This window comes from Cygnus olor, chromosome Z, assembly GCF_009769625.2.
Source record: "Cygnus olor isolate bCygOlo1 chromosome Z, bCygOlo1.pri.v2, whole genome shotgun sequence".
Taxonomy (NCBI): Eukaryota; Metazoa; Chordata; class Aves; order Anseriformes; family Anatidae; genus Cygnus; species Cygnus olor.
Window position 1 is genome coordinate 61,992,466 of NC_049198.1, and position 18,364 is coordinate 62,010,829.

At 51.5% G+C, this 18,364-nt stretch overlaps 1 protein-coding gene across 1 annotated transcript in view; it reads right to left on the minus strand.

The window, feature by feature from the left end:
• Window positions 1–11,611, minus strand: part of PRDM6 (PR/SET domain 6) — a 67,836-nt gene extending 56,225 nt beyond the window's left edge. The window contains exons 1-2 of the mRNA XM_040541262.1: window positions 11,086–11,611; window positions 2,801–3,108 (exon numbers count right to left, since the gene is read on the minus strand). Coding sequence (XP_040397196.1) covers window positions 2,801–3,108; window positions 11,086–11,605 — 828 coding nt within the window. The 5' untranslated portion in view covers window positions 11,606–11,611. The remainder of the gene's footprint in view (window positions 1–2,800; window positions 3,109–11,085) is intronic.
• Between the last annotated feature and the right edge of the window lie 6,753 nt (window positions 11,612–18,364).

Consider the following 18,364-nt stretch of genomic DNA (forward strand, 5'->3'; position numbering starts at 1 on the left):
GATACGTCTCCTCTACGAGGCACATCAAGACCTAATGTTGAATAACTGAACCGCGCGCATACTTGTACTAGAAGCTATCTTGAAAAGATTGGTTGAAAAGAACTGACTAGTCACAACTTTATAAAGGGACAACAGTGGAACATTCCTTTAACGTTTGTGGTGATTTAGTCTATATTCCTATACTATATAGACTAAAAGAGTTATTTAAGCGCATACTTTCTATTGCTTGTATTAATTTTCATAGGTCAGCTTTGTAAACACCCACACACACTTTCTGCTTTCTTTTACTATATTTTCCTTTATTAAACATTTGTTCTCTGATAGAAAAAACATACTGAATTGAAAGTCAAAATAAATGAGAAATGTCCAAAGCTTTATGTTTAGCTAATGCTTGGGCTGTATTTTTCTTTGCTAACAATTTTTGGCATTAGCAGAAATAATCTGAGACCATGACCCACAATAGCTGCCCCCTTAAAAAAAAAATGAATTTAATTTTTATTTTGAATATAATTCACTTAAAATAAACACACACTCACTTTTGATAGCCAATGGGAAATCTGTGTTGTTTATTAGGAACAGACGAGCAATTCCACATAAAAACTCAGCTGACACCCACTGGTGACCTGAATCTGGCACATACCTCAGTGCTGTGTCTTATTTTCACTTGACATCTTTTTCTTCTTTGCTTTTGGCTCTACCCCTCTACCCCCATACTTCTTTGATTTTTTTAAAACAATTTAATCTGAAATTAGACTAAAAAATTCTTGCCTAAAAAAAAATAAAAAAAAAATTGTAACTTAACTTGCGTAAAACTGATTCATATGGAATGAATTTTTAATTGGTAATGTAAACATTTAAGGCTAACATAAAGCTTTCTAACTCCATATATTTTAGCTAAACTTCAATGTTTTTTGTAAGCTAATGATGTGGCAAGTTTATTTTATCATTGAACATTATGTTAAATAACACAGCTTAAACCGCAAAACACCTCAAATATAATAAAGGCTCCAAAGTCATTACAGAGTTTCATTAAAAATAAAAAATAAAAAAATAAGAACATATAATCACCACAGTTTGGTAGAAATAGATTTAAGCCCGATTTGTGAATATCTGATATACAAGAGAAATACAATCTCCACTGAAAGCAGCAAAAGCCACCCAATAATTTCAAGTCATCCCATATTTTATGGAATACATTTAAGTGCACTCCAGGACTGATCTTTTACTCTTTAATGTGAAACTCTCTCACTGCAATGGCTCCTGTGGGCAAATACTTTTAGGCAAAGCCCCTAATGTGCTGTTACTGTTTGTTTGCACATAGGAGATGCACAGGAGTTCCTATTAATGGAAACAGGTCACAAATATTAGGTAGCACGCAAAAACAAAACAAAATGATGAAAGGAGGTGATCATCAGTTCCAAAGAACTGACAAACTAAATATTCGCAGGTTTTCTGTGAATACTGTACAAAAGAGTTGGCTCCACAACATCAAATATCTTTTAAAAATATATTCCTTTTTACTACATTCCCACTGCAGACAGCAGAAAGGCTCCTTGCATCTTCACGGGCTTCTTGCCGGGTTTCTAAACAGCCAGCATGTCCCCTTATTTTCTGGAGGTTCTGATTTGGTCTAGATGAGTAAATAACATCTGTAGATCTATGGGCACATTTCTACTGACTCTCCATAGTGTTACCCTTGAAATGAGCAGGAGCTGTGGCTCTAGAGAGGACTTAACAGAACTAAGAAATGACTCCTTCCAGCACAAAGCAAAGAAATGACAGCAAAAGAATAGGTAGACGGGAGGCTGTTCTTATAAATTAGAAATACTGACACACATAAGGATTGCACTTTTTCCTTGTTAATTATCAGATCTGTGTGTAAAATAAGCATATGTTGCATTTTCTTTCTAAATTGGCTTTCACAAGACATTGTTGTTAGCTTTTGTGTACAAACAATACCCGAGCATGAAAATCCAGCGCTTCACTGGAGACAGTGTACATGGTCATGATCAGTAATAGCCATGTGTATCCCCATACAGCCAAAGGAATACAGTGACCTCTTCTGCCAAACCACAGCAGATTATTTAGAGTTTGTTGCTAAATAAACCAAATTATCACAGCCTGAACGTTTTCGTATCAATTATCACTGTTGCTCCCTCTAAGATGGTGACAAATACAAAACAAAATGCCAGCGCAAAGGGCTTTCACACTCAGGCACTGAAAGCACCACTAGGGGAACTCATGGTCGGTGCAGGACCAGAGCTGAGCTAAATCACAAGCTAATCGTGAGCAGCAGGGCTGTGGACGAGGCTCCTGCGCTTCTCTCAGCAGCACTGTTGGACTGCCTGGGAGCCACAGCGATGCTGCGGTGCGGCACCTCAGCCCGCATGCCATGCTCAGACTGAGGGGATGCATGAAGCCAGGACTGCAATCCGGCAACTCCTTTGGCCCTTGTTACGCAGGCCAGAATATGAAGACCACCGTTTGTTGTAACCTTCAGCCTTCTCTGGCTGTGTCTCTGTGTGCCATAGCAGAGCATTGGCCATGATCTGCTCTTGCCATGCAAACCAGCTGGAACCCTGAGGTGCCCGCCGGCCTCCCGGGTACCCTCAGCGGGTTGGGGCTCATGTTGCTTTGCTATACTTTCAAACCTGCTGTGTTGGCTGACTGACATTTTTGCCTCATGTATTTGCTTTGGTTTGTTTCACCATGTAAAACTACGCTAGTTCTACATGCAATTACACTCAACATCTGTTTCAAAATAATCAAGTTTGACAAGGAAGGAAAGACAACGACTTACTTCCCAGAGATGCTGAGTGTTCCTGATGCCTCCCGCTTGGACCTTCTCCGGCAGGAGCAGGACTCCCTGGAAGGGCCCGATCCAGGTGCCCTGCTGGATCCGCTGCGCCGCGCAGATGCCGTAGGCCAGACCAGGCACCGTGCTGGTGCACAGGCACACCTCCCGCGGCAGGTCCCGCAGCCACTCAGGGATCTCGGGCGGAGGGGCCGCTGCTGCGGCACTGCTGGTGCCCACCAGACGCCGCAGGGAGTGGAGGGGCCCATGCATGGGGCACTCGCCATTGCGGTTATCGGCACACATGTCACACCCTGGGAGGCAGAGGGGAGAACGTTGTCAGCGCCAAGGTCACGCCAGTCCCTCTGCTTTGCCTGTGACTTCATGGCCACCCAGGACACGTGTGCCTAACCTTGCCAAGCCCTTAACAAGAAATCCCGAAGGCTCAGCAGAAACCCCGCAGACATTTCGCAAGCATGGTGTGTTCACAGACCTGTCAAGACTCTTTCATCCCGACACAATTTCTAATTTTTTTTTTTTTGATGAACAGAAGGGCCATTTAAACCACCCCAGTGCTGTGTTTCAGAGAGGCATTTAAAAACCCACTCTCAATGTCTTGCAAGTGTTCCGCATTCGCCTTACCACAGCTCAGCCCAAGGGTTTAATTGGAACGGGATTTAATTTCATCCTTACTTTGAATGAATGCTCTAATTTTTACATTGACAGACGTGTGCGTGCATGTCTATTCAGAAAATAAATTAAGTAGAACCTCATGAATGACAAGTCAGAGCATGCGTGCATGTTTACTTCCTTATAAGTGAATCTAATCTCAAAAATGAAATTATGTAGCAAATATTGCTGATCCCTAGTGCACATTTAAAAAATTTTATTGAACTGGAACGCATGCTCTTTGCCAAGCTGAGGTAGCTGAGGCTAAGAACGAGAACAACATGTCTGGTTTTGTGAGCAGCTCCCATGAAAAAAAGACCCTTTTGTAAAAAAATGTTAATTTCCCTAACTGGGTTAGTAATGGATGGTGTTGCTGTATTTTGGGAAGATCCAACTGTGATTTCTCTTTTCTGAGCAAGGGAAATTTTGGTAAAATATTTCCGTTACACAATATTGAACATGCCATGAATGCACAACTTCCAGGAAAATGTTTCGTGCTCAGGAAACCCATTTCTCTGGAGGTATGCTGAGTTAATATAACAATAAATCTATTGAAATAGGTTACCGTCTTCTGTACATTTCACTTTTGTATTACGGGAAAGATTTTCGTATAAATTTATCTCAGAAACACAAATAAATGGGGAAAACAGTAACTATACCGTAATACTCATGTAGCAATTCCTAGACCTTTCCCCTGACAACTTTGTACTACTGCATCCATTCTTATGAAAATAAGAAACAGTATTCACTACAGAAGCAGGAGGTCCTTGGCCTAAGCCACAGAGTTAGCCTTGCTAGATTGCCTGTAACCACAGCCTCGATTCTCAGCAGGACTGATTCAGCTGTCCTTCTTTCCAAGGTGGAAAGCTACACACAAAAGCTGGTTTCTCTCAAAACCATCATGCCTTCCTCATCCAGGAGGCATACTGCCTTGCCCTGCACCAAGCTGTGCAAGACCTCAGGGGGAAGATTTGCAAAAGCATGGGGAAAAGGTTCCCAGCTAGACCAGAGAAAAGATTATTATGCAGCAAATATTCCTACAGACATTCCCAGGCATGATGAATAAAAGGCAGCGAGTATATGTCGGGTGTTTTTGTGGTTGTTGTTTCTCTTGTTTCCACAGCTAGTTTGGAAACTGGAGTATCACCGCAATATCTCTTCTTTCCTCTTTGAAACCAGCGATCAATAAACCCTGTGTTTTTGGCACACACAAAGATCACAGAGGCTGCACTAGACTTTGGCACACCCAGATCACACAGGAAAGGATCCCAAACAGGAAAAACAAAACAAAACAAATTGGCATGTGAGTGCATGTTAAGCAAATTTGGCATCTTACCATGCAAGTTAGAAAGAAAACATCTGACAGGAAAACTGAGGGTTCAGAGAGAGGATGTCTGAGCATGATGTCAATTAGCACCCAGGGCAAGCCCTTGAGTCCGACCTGCTTGCACTGTTTGGCCATCTTTTGCATGTGTAACTCTCCTCCCAAATGACTGATTATTAATGGTTTTTTTGGAGACACCATGTCTCTGTAGCAACTTACGTTAAACATGCTAAGGCATCCTCATGGCTCCATTCAGGCAATTTCAGTGTCAGCTTCCTGCATTCTACCTCCAGATATGCAACATCTCTCCTGCACACAACTTGTAGTGCCTGCCCAGAACAAGGATTTCTTTGCTTCACGCTGACAATACGTGTAAATAATATACTTAATTTCTATTTCTTAAAGGAAAAGAGATTAAGAAATTGAAGAGAAGTATAAATGAACTCCATGTCACTGTCATTTACCCTTGCAGAAAGACACACATAGTGATATTTATTTTCCACTGTCCAAAACACTGGTAATGTCTTAATGCTTGGCAGCTGCAGTATCTTATCTCCTGCTGTGCTCCTTTCCCTTTGTCCTGCCAAGCTGAAAATTTGGATAACAGGACATCTTCTGAAACTGTTTTGTCTTACGGCTTGCTGTTGAGAGGCAGGGAGCCTGTCCTTAGACTAAGCAGTACTGAAAGTCTTCTAAGTTGCATGCTTTATTCATCTATCTCCAGTTGTTACTGAATTTTAGAAATAGTCATTTAAAAAATCTCATAAATAATGCAACAAGTGGAAGCACTACTGGACTTAATTTACCTTGTCTTAATAAAAAGCCAGCGTACGTCTTTTTCTTGTCCCATGAGTTACTTTTGCCTACTGATACTTGGAAGGCTTTGATGCAAACACACTTTCTATAATGTTTTGCCACCCATCTAAGGACAGTCCATTTAGAGAAACCATAAGAGGTAGGTTTCTTTGCCTCACACAACAAGGGAAGGAAGTCCTTTATAAAAGCAGCCTCCATCTTGCCCAATTTCCTGCCTCACAAAAAGGATCAACATCATCCTTCATGAGCAATGCAAAGTAGGACATCATACAGTGCAGCAATGTGCTAAACAATACATGGAAAGGAAAGGTTGTTTGTTTGGTTGGTTTTTTTTCAAAGAGAGCTGTGACCCAGTGGCTTCCTAAGATCAGGGCTCCAGTGGCACTGCAAGAGTGTCTGAACCTGAGGACAAGTGTTGAGATCCAGATGGGTGTGGGGAGCTCGTGTAAAATGGACACAGTTGTACAAGCGTGAGCTGTCTGGGGGGCTGCCACACAGAGCAATGAGGAGAGTCATGCCATGCTCTTCCTGCTTCAGCCTTGGGGAACATCTATATGAGCACGGACCTCACCCAAGGACCTCAGGAATGAATACTTCCACTGGCTGTAGAAGGTTCAGTCAAGCCCCGGACTAGTAAGAAATGTGAGAAAATTGAGGGATTTGCTGAAAATGGAAAAACTGAGGAGGACTACAGTCAGAGCATAGTGTCTCCAGACAAAATAAGAAGCGATAAAAGGTAAAGTCACTGGGAACACGCTATTGCGGTCCCTAATGCAGCCAGACTCTTTGGAAGGAGATCAGTTTTTTACTTTCTACCTTCATGCTCTATAGATAGGAGGATTAAGGCAAGGAAGAAGCAAGAAAAAAAAAAAAGATTTCCTAGTGGAGCTGTTTGGTATGGCTCTTTTGGGGAGAGTGCAATATGTTGTTGTTTATTTGCCTCCATAAAAATGAACGTGGTGTAATGCCAGCACTATAACTCTGTGTGAGTATTCTTAAAAGTACTATACTCAAGCAAAAAGGGAAAGGACACAACACTTCCACCAAATATGACTCTAAACGCTCTCCAACCTAAATAACACTACTACTGCATATTTTAAAGGAAATCTGAGAGGAGAAAGCTTTTGTCAGTAAAAGGTAGAGTCCAACACAGTGTTTAAAACAGCAAGCCAGCTGTAACAATAAATGAAGGAAATACATTTTTGTCTCGACAATAATATGCTTCAAAGTGCAGTTACACTGGATACCTGCAGTTTGCTGGTATTAAAGGAGGGTGGCCTCTGACCCTCTGCTCCATAATTCACTGCAAGCGTGCAGGTATCCAGTGTTAAGTGGCCATCATTTCACACGGAATTACTCACTCACAAAAGTAAATCACTGCCGCTGGCCCTGCGCCCCTGCCTGGGCCCAGGTACCCAGCCAAGAAGGAGGGTGGGCTGGGTGAGGCAGCCCCCTTCCATCTCCCAAGGGGCTTTCCTGCGGACGGCGGCTTCCCCGTGCCTCAGTTTCCTCACCGAGGAGCTGAGATTAATGTACCCTCACGAAAAGACCCGTCGGGTGCCCGGTGCGAGGCAGTCCTGCGGGGACGGGGCGCGGGCACGCGTTCCCCTCCGCCGTCCTCTTCCCTCAAACCTCGCTTTGTTCCCTCCGTGCCCGCTCCCGACGGCGGGGCCGAGCCCACCCAGACCCAAAAACCCTGAGCCCCGACCCCCGGGCCCCAGACCCTGGACCCCGGCCGCCCCCGCCCGGCTCCTGGCCCCGAGCCCCCCGCCCGGGACCGGCAGGGACCAGGCGAATCTCTCCGGGTCGCCACGCGTGTGGTGGGGAGGGGGACGGGGCCGTGGGAAAGCGCCCTGCTGGCAGAGTGACTTTGGGGCTATTTCCCTCTTTTTGCCATGCGGGCGGGGGGCAGGCTGCGGGAGGAGGGCTTGGTTTTCCCCGGCTTCGATTGAACGCGTGAATGAATTAAATTTCCGTGTCAGGTATGAGGAGGGTAGGAGAATATTGTGTGTAGATAAACCTTGCCACCCCCTGCCCCTGAGAGACCCCCATATACAATGTGGAGATGATGAATAGGCTCTGGGAGAGGAGATCGAAGTTCAGTCCGCACCGGCTCCACTCTCTCCTACAAAACTATAGGGCAATTAATTGTGGCTTGTCCCCTCATCCTTCATCTCCTGGTGGCACATATCGATGGAGATTACTGCTGATGGACCATTTTATCACCCTAAATAAACAGTCACCACCTTCTCTAACCTCAATCTAATATATGGCTATCTGCTATGTTTAAGGGTGCTGGGTAACTAATGATGTAAAATAGCTAAATCATACAGGTTAGCAGCAGTCCAGAGGAGAAAAATATATAAATAAATAAAAATCCGAATATTCCCCGCACCGATCCACCTCGCAGCGCCTTACCCGCGCACCGCTCTCCCCGTGAATCGAGCAGGAAGACAGGCGCAAAAAGGGAAGGACCGCGCTGGCATCTCTGCGTTACACCGCGCACTCGCTGCGCCGCCAGCTCGGTGCCTTCCAGCGCAGCCGGAGGAGCCAAGGGGCTTGTGAAAGCCCCTGTCCCGAGAAGGGGGCCCGGCCCCCGAGCCCCCAGCCCGGCACACCCGCTCCTGCCCGGGGCATCTCCCTGTGCCCCCGGCAGTCACCACCCGCAGCCCCCGACCCGGCTCTCCGCACGGTCCCCTTTGCTTCCCTGGAAGCAAGAACCCCAGGCACTAATTAGTGAGATATATTCGTATATATATATATGTATATATATATATATATATATATATATATATACATACAAACATTATTTTTTTTCTAACTAACGCCCCTTTCAATTTACAGCAATTACACTCGCACGCTCGACCCGCAGCCCCCGGCCGACCTCTCCCACCGCCGTGCCGCCTGCACTGACGCCCGGCGGCGGGGGCAATGGGCACCGGCGCCCACCCGTGTCCCCCCCATGACCCTCCACGACCCTCTCCACAGCTTTCCCGGCGCCGGGGCCCCGGCGGGAGCGCTGCGAGCTGCCCGCGCTGCGCTGCGGCAGGTCGGGGGTGGCTGGAGGAGAAGTTTTGGGGAGCCCCTGCCGAGAGGGAGTTAAGCCCGTGAGGGAGCGGGGAGAGGAGGATTGCTCCAGAGGGGAAAGGGGTGCATGGAAGGGGAAGTTTGGGAAAGAAGGGGACCGAGGGAGCTTGCGGCCGGCGCCTCTGCGACGAAAGCCCGAGGAGCGGCACCCCGGGGTCACGGCGAGCAGGGGCCCGACCCGGAGCCGATCGCTTCTCACCTCACCTACTACCCGTTTCACCTCTTTTCCCTCGTACGAACGCCCCCAGAGCAGCACGGAGAAGGAGCCAAAGCGGGGGGCAACCACCCCGGCTGTCCACCGCCCCTCGCCGGGCACCCACGGGTCGCCGGCACCCCGTGCCCCCCCGGCCGGCCAGGCAGGCCGGCACCCTCTGCTCTGCTTTTCCCACGCGTGCGTGCGTGGGAGCCAGTGTCCCCGAGTGATCCCCGCGGTCCCTCCTCGCCGGGATGCTGCTCCTTCCTCTCCCGGGCGTGAGAACGGGCTGCCCCCAGCAAACGCACCTGGCCCCGGCAGGCTGGGGCGCTCGGGTCAAAGTTTTTACTCGGAGACGACTGGGAAGGTGTTGTAGAGCAAAAGGCCCCTTAAAACGGCCCGGTGACAAGAGTTTTTGGGTCTCACGGCGGAAAAAAAGCCACAGGCCGCCCCTGCAGCACCCAGCCCCGTCTTTTCATGCGCCCCGTCCCAGCCAGAACCGAGCCACTTTCCTTTCCGCAAGACACCTTTAACATCGCGATTGCGAAGAAACTGTGCAGACTTCGCCAGCGATTCTGCAGCATGCTATTATTCCGCTCGCTCCTTAAAAATACCCCACCCCAAATCTCCTTTTTATCTTCCTTTCTCCTTTTAAAACTTTTATCTTGCAGTTTTACGGAGCCGCTCGGAGAAGTAAAACACGTATCGTCTGAACAGCCCGGCTGGCGATTAAAAGTGCATTTCGGATTCCATTTAAGTGCGTGTAATTTATGAGCTCACGCTTTCTGCGCCCGAGAGTAGAAAATACGTTAATACGCCTCGCTGCAAGGTAAAACTAAGTGTAAAGAAGCCGCTCGAAACAAAGTTGGTGTCCGGCGCATAACGATTCGCAGTGTTAAGAAGGGGGGGAAAAATCCCCACCAAACTCTGCGTCAACTTTCCTCTTGCTCTCTAAGACTTCTGCACGGCGACCAAGACTATGCTACCATCCGCACGGTGCAATTAATACACAACCGAGTTTCACGGAAACTTTCAAAACAACTCCGCATCTGAAATGAAATTAAACGAATCCACGCTCTGCTTGGGCATGTGCTCACAGATTGCTGGTTTTGGGTGTCGTTCCTCTGTTCAACAGCCTTCCTTAAATAGGCATTTCAGGGGGCAAGGGCAACCGAAATAAAGAACTTTGAGAAACATTGGATAAGAGAGGGGGGGTCTGCGTGGAAAATGTGTACGAGCCGAAGTCATGATGCAGTGTTTTAACGGGGCTAGATGCGTGTGCTCGGGATGTTAACAGCAAATCCGATGAATTAATATAGTTCGTCTAGTTATTCTCAGCCCGCGAATTACCTCGGTTGCACAGTATCAACAGAGACAGAAACTAAAGACAGGCAAAAGTAACTTCTAAAATTACAAACCTGTAGCAGACATAGATGTTTAATATTTGGAGCGCTCCCTTCCCAAGGAAAAAAAAAAAAAAAAAAAAAAAAAGGCCAAAAAAACACCCCACACCAGCTATAATTAGCAACAACAGGATTAAACATTTCCTAACCACCAAGTGCTAAATGAATTCTGACACTCGGGCAGGCGACGTTTCTCCCCCCGAAAACCAGCTTTTCTTATTAAATGACCATGTCACGCTTTTCGGTGGGGATGAAGACTAAAACTAGCGAGGTGTTAACGAGGTCTGAAAGGAAAACGATACTCCTAGATAAGAGGGGGAAAACTTTGCCCTAGCCCGACTGACGGAAACTGCAACTTTTCCCCTGCCCAGCTCGGAGCAGCAGCAGATTTCTGGGCAGCAGCAGATTTCTGGGCAACCAGCGCAGCCCCGGCTCTCCGGGCAGGAGCCAGGCGGCACAAGCAAGGCGAGGAAGGACCAGCTTTTGGCTGGTCCCTCTCATTATCCATTTCGGGAACTGTTTTCCTACGCGGCCCTCCGCGAGAAGTGTCCCCCCGCGACAGCCTTCCTGGTGCCGTCGGCCCTCCAGGGAAGGATCTGGGTCTCACACTGTGACCGAGAACCACAAACCAGCCCCCGAAAGCCCCGGAGCCACCCCAAAATCGGCTCAGGGCAGGGTCGAGGATGCTCCCGGCGCCGCGAGCGGAGCCCCCCCTGCCTGGTCTGTCCCGCAGGGGAGAAAAGCGGAGGACGGGGCCGCGGGGAGGTGCGGGGGTGCGGGTGCGGGTCACGATACGTACGGTTGTTGGGGTCGCTGGTGTGCTGGTTGAGGGGGATGATCTCCATGCGCTGCTGCCCGTACAGGTAGTAGTCCAGCTCCTCGGCCGTGCAGCGGAACCGGGCGGCCGGGCGCTCGCCGCATTTGGTGCCGCCAGCCCCGCACAAGTCCTTGCCCTGCAGGGGAGCGGGCGCTCCCCCGGCCGGGGGCTCGGAGCTCTGCAGCGGAGCGAAGACCGGCAGCTGGGCGACGGGCAGGGCGCTCAGGCCGGCCAGGGACGCGGCCGCGGCCGCGGCGCAGGAGGAGGTGGAGGAGGAAGACGGGGTGGACGAGGAAGAGGAGGAGGAGGCGGAGGAGAGGGAGGCCGGGCGCTGGCGGAGGCTGTCAGCCGGGGGCTCGGCTCTCTCGGGCGGCTGGAGCTGGGCGAGGGCCCCGGCGCTCTTGAGCTGGCCGCTCTGCGGGAAGAGCTGCTGCCAGTGCTGCAGATAGGCGGGATCCACCTTGAGGAACGCCGAGCCGCCGGGCTCGCCGGGCTTCAGCATCGCGCTGCCTGCCTGCCGAGCGGGGGGAAAGCGGAGAGCAGACGTGAGACCCCCGCCCGCCGCGACCCCGACCGGCCCCGGCCCACGAGTGGGCTCCGGCTGCGGGAGAAGGCTGGGGGAGCCTCCCCGCAGCCCTCCCCTGCCCTTCTTCCAGCCTCGGACGGGGAAAACCCGGTCCCGAGGAGCCCCGGGGGTGCCGGCGGGGAGCGCGGTCCGGGGGCACGAAGCCTCCCCCCCGCTGTGGGACCCGTCCCTGCCCGGCCCCGGGATGCGCCCCCTCCTCCGTTCGCCTCCGGCTCCTTCTCCCTCTCCCCGCGGCGGAGAACGGCTCCCAAAAAGTTCACAAGGGGGAGACGGAGCAAACTTCGGCCCCGCGCAACCACCCCGCCGGACCCGGACCTCGGACCCCCAGGGGGGCGAGGGCAGCGCCCGCAGCACCCATGGGTCACCCGGACCCCCCCGGCAGCTCCCCCTTACCTGGGCGGGGTGCTTGGGAGCGGGCTGCGGCGCTGTCCCGGGAGCCTTGGGAGGGATTTTTTGGGGGCAGAAGGGATTTTTTTCCGTGCTCTGCCGGCGGGGCAGAGGGATGTCCTCCTGCTTCCAGGTGCCGGGGTCCGGGAGGCCGGCTAGAGGCGAGCCGCCGGGCTCCCTCTGCCGTGGCTATGCATGGCAGGCTTGCCCGGGCTGCTCACTCGGCTCTGGCAGACTCCGGGCCAGACACGTGGGTTTTACGACAGCGCAAAATACAAGTGTGCGTGTGTGGTGTGCACGGCGGGGAGGGAGGGGAGGGAGCGGGAAGTCACCAGCGAGCCGGAGCGCAGGGCCCTTTTTTTGGCAACATCCCCCACTTTGTTCCCCCGCTCAACTTTTAAAGGTGTCCCTTTCCCTTCTTCCCTCCCCCGGCCCGGCCCTCCCCTCCTCCCCACCTCCCCACCTCCCTCCCCAGGTCGGGGGGCGCAGCGCTGCGGGCAGGGACGGATCTTACCCCCCCCCGGACCCGGCAGTGCTCCCCGTAGCCGCCCGTGCGGGGAGGCGGCCCTGCTGTGCCCCGGGGGGCTCAGGGAGCCCGTCCTCGCCCCCTGCAACGTCCTCGGAGCCGCACCAAGCGCCTCTCCCCAGGACACCGCTCCCCGAGGCTGCCCCCGAGCCCCCCGGAGCACGGACCGAGTCCACCGCTCCGCCAGGTCCCTCCCCGCAGTCCCGTCCCCTCCAGACCGGCTCCTGCTCTCGTGCTCCCGGTCACAGCGCGCATCAAGAGGCGGAGATGCGACCTACGGAAATAAACTTCTCGTCCCTCACTACTTTTTTCTCTCCGCTTTGCTTCAAAACCGGCCTTTTCCACACCTCTGCTCAGCTGTTGAGCTCAGGCACCAGCGAGAATGCCACCGACTCCTCGCTTTTTTACCCCTACATCGTATGAAAAAGAAAATAATAACCACCTAGACGGGAACTATCATTTGCCTCGGGTACATCACATGTACACAGTCCCTTTTAGGAAAAAACATTTACACAAAGCGTCTGTATCGTCAGGACAGCGCTCCGGCGTGGAAAAGCCCACTTTGCCAGGTGTGGAGCTCACACTTGCTCACAAGCAGGACGTGTGCGCGGCTAAAACCGCTCTCGCCGTTCCCCCCGACCCTGTTCCTAGCTTATTTCTTTCCCACCCTTAATTCTCGCAGAGCCTGGGAAAGCTTCTGCTGTTTAGATTCTGTCTGCGTCCAAGGCAAGACGTTTTAGCACAATTTTGAACAGGGCTGGGGCAAAAAATGTTTTGACTGGCGTCATTTTGACAAGGTCATCCGTCATCTTCTGTATAGATTGATAACACCTAAGCTAAAGGCAAACACAACTAGGGGAAAAAAAAAAAAAAGCGATTCTTATGTGTTATGAAGTTGGCTATAAAAACCTTCTTGATGTCTTTGATCAAGTCTATGGTGTAAGATGTACTGAATTTCCAGTCCTCTCGCTCCATTAATCCACCTTCTAAAGCTCCGAAACACCGAGATGTAGCGGGGGGACCAAGGTGAGGCTCTTTCCAGCACGCCCGCTACCCAAAAAGCGCTGCAGGACATTCTTGTCTGCAAGTGGGCTCTCCTGCCTTCCTCCGTTTCCACTGCAGTGGCACGGTATCTCGTCCCTGGCCAGCTCCCTGATGGCAACAGTCTCATTCCACCTTTTCCGACTGTTTAATTTAAATTTAATTTTATTTTATTTTTAATTCGGACCTCTGCGTGGTTGTCCTTCCCATCACCGCGCACCTTTCAAAAGCACCAGACAGCTTGTAGAGGCAGCGATCTCTACAAATTCGTTTTCGCGCTGGAAATGCGTGATGGAGCGGGGAAAAGCGCCCAGACAGCACGCTCAAGTTCGTCGGCAGTGCCTGCCTGCGTGCGCCTCGGGTTGTGAACAGAAATACCCCGCGCGGGCTCATGTTGGGACTTTAAGCTCTTACCGCGTCGGTTGCCGTTTGTTGGCTGGTGTTTTTTTTTTTTTTTTCTGTGTTTTATTTTATTTATTTTTTTTTTTTTCACAGCTCCGAGCCATCGGACTCGGGGTCACGCCCGGCCGGGGGCAGGGGCAGGAGGCGGTGGAAGGGGCAGGGCGCCTGCCCCCGGTACCCGAGACCCACCCGGCGGCGGAGTCCCGCGGGCAGCACGGCCCGGCACGGCCCGGCACGGCTCAGTAGCACGCCGGGGAAGGAGGAGGGCTGTAAGGGGAAGGTAAATGAGGGGAGGGACGGCGCTGAGCCGAGCCGCGAGCGGGCGGCGGAGGAGGCAGGGACGCGCCGCCTCGGGGCTGTGCCGAGCCGTGCCGTGCTGTGCCGGGCCAGGAGCTGCTCATCCCGGCCCCACCGCCCCGTAGAAGAGGGGAAGGGCTGCTCCGCACCCGCTGCCCCCGCTCCGGATCCGGCCACCGCTGACCTCCGGACCCTCTCCCCTGGCAGGCGGGTCCGTGCGCCTCGCTGCTGCCTCTCAAGAATTTGTCTGCGCTCTATTTGCTACTTTTTTTTTTTTTTTTTCCTACCGTGGATGTGCCTTCTGTCCGTAAAGATGCAGGAGGGAAAAAAAAAAAAAAAAAGATGGAAGGAAGGAAGGAAGGAAGGAAGGAAGGAAGGAAGGAAGGAAGGAAGGAAGGAAGGAAGGAAGGAAGGAAGGAAGGAAGGAAGGAAAGAAAGAAAGAAAGAAAGAAAGAAAGAAAGAAAGAAAGAAAGAAAGAAAGAAAGAAAGAAAGAAAGAAAGAAAGGAGTTTTTAACTTCTGCCTCCCCCGTCCCCTTTTCCATTATTTAGAGGACGAGCGCTGAAACAAATCACACTGACCGTTTAGAAAGCGATCAAACCTTTATAAAAATCCATCGCCTGCGAATCGATTGGTGAATATTTGCTAGGAATTTGTTCAAAAGAAATAAATAAGGAGGGCAAGTGTATTAAATGCAAAGGGGGAACACGGTGGTGTTTTTCTTCATTGATTAATGACCTCTAAAATAAAACAAGCGGGAAGAAGAGCCGAGATCGATAAATTAACTACCCAAATTCATCATTTTCCCTGGGACTTTTTTTTTTTTTTTAATAACCCTTAGGAAAGAAGCCTGCCTCTTTAGAAACTGGAAGGTTTTATTTTAGGTTGGGGGCAGGAAAAGAGCTGAACCCCTTTTGGGACGGGATTGAATCGGGGACACCCTATCTGATTTCGTTTGACACACAATTAAAAAGTTTGCCTTTCATATTAATTAATTCTCCTGATCTGGGGAAGACAAATGGTCGGTTACCTCTGACAGGAGTCCGATAAAGGATTCAGCAGCTTTCCTTCTTGCCCTAGGCGTCTCCTCATTCCAGTTTTAAGGTCATGAGCGGCTGAGTTAATAATTCATTAATATAGACATTTATTCAGATGGGATTCACGGGGATTCACGCTCTCCTACATCTCGCACTTTGGGTTCGGTTTCCCTCGAAGGGAAGAAGGGCGGTGAGGGGAAGAGGAGGAGGAGGGATGGAGGCAGCCCCTGCACAGTGCGCTGGGAGCACGGAGCCCGCAGCGGGACCCGCCGGGGCCGCCCGCTCCCGGCCCGGCCCCAGGCACGGGAACGGCGCTGCCGCACAGGGGGGCCGCGGCCCCGGCTCCCCCGATCCGCGCTTCCTCAACCGAGGCCGGGCGCTGCCCTCCCCCTTCCCTTCCCCTTCCCCTTTTCTTCTTCCCCCTTCCCCTTCCTCTTCACCCTTCTTCTTCCCCTTCCCCCAGCCCTCCCCTTCCCTTTCCTCTTTCCCTTCTCCTCCACCCACCCTTCCCTTTCCTCCTCTTTCCCTTCCCCTCCCCCCTTCTGCTTCCCCTTTCCCCTTTCCCCTTCCCCTTCCTCTTTCCTTTCCTCTCCCCCTTCCCCTCCCTCCACAGTTCCCTTTCCTCCTCCCATTCCCCTCCCCTCTCTTTTCACTTTCCCCTTCCCTTTACCCCAACCCTCCCCCTTCCCTCTGCTTCTTCTTTCCCTTTCCCTTTCCCTTTCCCTTTCCCTTCACCCCCTTCCTTTCCTCTTCTCCTCTTCTCCCCTTCCCCTTTTCCCCTCTTCTCCCCTTCCCCTTTTCCCTTCTTCTCCCCTTCCCCTTTTCCCCTCTTCTCCTCTTCCGCCCTTTCCCCCTTCTCCCCTCCCCTCCTTCCTCCTTTCCCCTTCCCCTTCCCCTTACCTTTCCCCTTCCCCTTCCCCTTCCCTTTCCCCTTCCCCTTCCCTTTCCCCTTCCCCTTCCCTTTCCCCTTCCCCTTCCCTTTCCCCTTCCCCTTCCCTTTCCCTTTCCCCTTCCCCTTCCCCTTCTCTTTCCCCTTCCCCTTCCCTTTCCCCTTCCCCTTCCCCTTCCCCTTCCCCTTCCCCTTCCCCTTCCCCTTCCCCTTCCCCTTCCCCTTCCCCTTCCCCTTCCCCTTCCCTTCCCCTTTCCCCTTCCCCTTCCCTTTCCCCTTCCCTTTCCCCTTCCCCTTCCCCTTCCCCTTCCCCTTGCCCTTCCCCTTTCCCCTTCCCCTTCCCTTTCCCCTTCCCTTTCCCCTTCCCCTTCCCCTTCCCTTTCCCCTTCCCCTTCCCCTTCCCCTTCCCCTTCCCCTTCCCCTTCCCCTTCCCCTTCCCCTTCCCCTTCCCCTTCCCCTTCCCCCTTTCCCCTTCCCTTTCCCCTTCCCCTTCCCCTTCCCCTTCCCCTTCCCCTTCCCCTTCCCCTTCCCGTTACCATTCCCGGGCTCCCGGACTCGGCAGGAGTGCAGAGAGCAGACAACGCTGCCGGGGCCGTGCCGGGGCCGTGCCGGGGCCGTGCCGGGGCCGTGCCGGAGCCGTGCCGGGGTCGCCCCGCACCCTGCAGCGGCCCGGAGGAGCCCCAGAGGGCGCCCGCGCCCCCTCGGGCGGTGCCGGTGCCGGTGCTGGTGCCGCTGCCGGTGCCGGGACGACGCGGGTCGGGAGCCGACCGCTCGCTGCCGGCCCGGTGCCGGTCATAAAAAGGGCTCCGGGACCGCCCCTCCGTCCGGGGGTGCCCGGGGAAGGGGAACACCTGCCCGCCCCCAGAGGGGCCCGGCGCGCCCGGGGGTCCGGCAGCGGCCACCCGGCAGATGCCAGCCAGACACGTTAACGACTTTCTGCCACTATTGACCCGATGCGGATATGAACTAGTGACCTTTGAGGTGAAATGCTCCATGGTCTATTACCAATTCCCCGAGCCACCAAATCCCCCTAACAGGCGGGTTCAGATATTTATGTCCGTCAACGGAACGAACTGCTCCAAGCAAGGCACGCTGCAAATGGCACGGCAAAGGGAATGAGTCCCAAAGACCGAGGGAAAATAAATCAGGTTGGAGTACAAATAGAGTTGAATTTAAACATGCCAAATTCGGGTGAATTTCACTCCTCCTTTCACACACAGCCCATCTGAAAACATTTTCAATTAGATAAGGATTAAGTTAACCATTCAACTGCATTTTTGTTTGTTTTAACCAAAGACATGGTTTAATACTATTCCATGATACAGTATATAGACTAAGAAAAAAAATAATGAGGTAGGATTTCCACAGGATTATGCAATTTAAAATCCATTCTCTGGGTGATAACAAGATTAATAGGCTGAACACTGACATCTTTAAGCACAGCTTTTGTGATTTCTTGGTCTCTGCATTGCTGAGTACTTGTTCATGTCTGTGTTTCACTCTATATAGTTTCAGAAATCCTCTAAGAGAGCACTCAGAAAAGCAGGTTTCCATACAGCGCCTTACGTCAAGCTTTCCAAAGTGAAAGGACTCAACATTCTGAATGCTTAAGCAGCACTGTGCGGCTACCTCAAATTGAAAAACAAGGAGAGAGAGAGAGTTTTCCTGTATTTTGTCTAAAAATAGCTCTCATAAATACGGAATCTATTAGATATGATTGTTTGCATATGACAAGAGAATGATAAGGTCTGGACAAAACTCAAGAATAGTAGCATTTCAGTGGTTAGTATTGTGAGAATGCCACAGTTTTACCATATTTTTTCTAAAAATAAATGGAAATAATGGTGGTGGGTTTTGTTTGTTTGTTTTTGTTCATTTTAATTTGGGCCTAGAATCATAATCATAACTCAGAGGTTTTTTTAACAGAAAAACCTCACAGTTTTTGTTTCCCACTTAACTGGTTTCTCACAACATATACTTTTCTAACGGGTTTTCTAGACCTGTATTCTAATCGTGTCCCCAACCCCCCAAGTCACCAGTGAATATATTGATGGTGAAAGGAAGAAGACTGACAGCACTGGTGAACAAAATCAGCT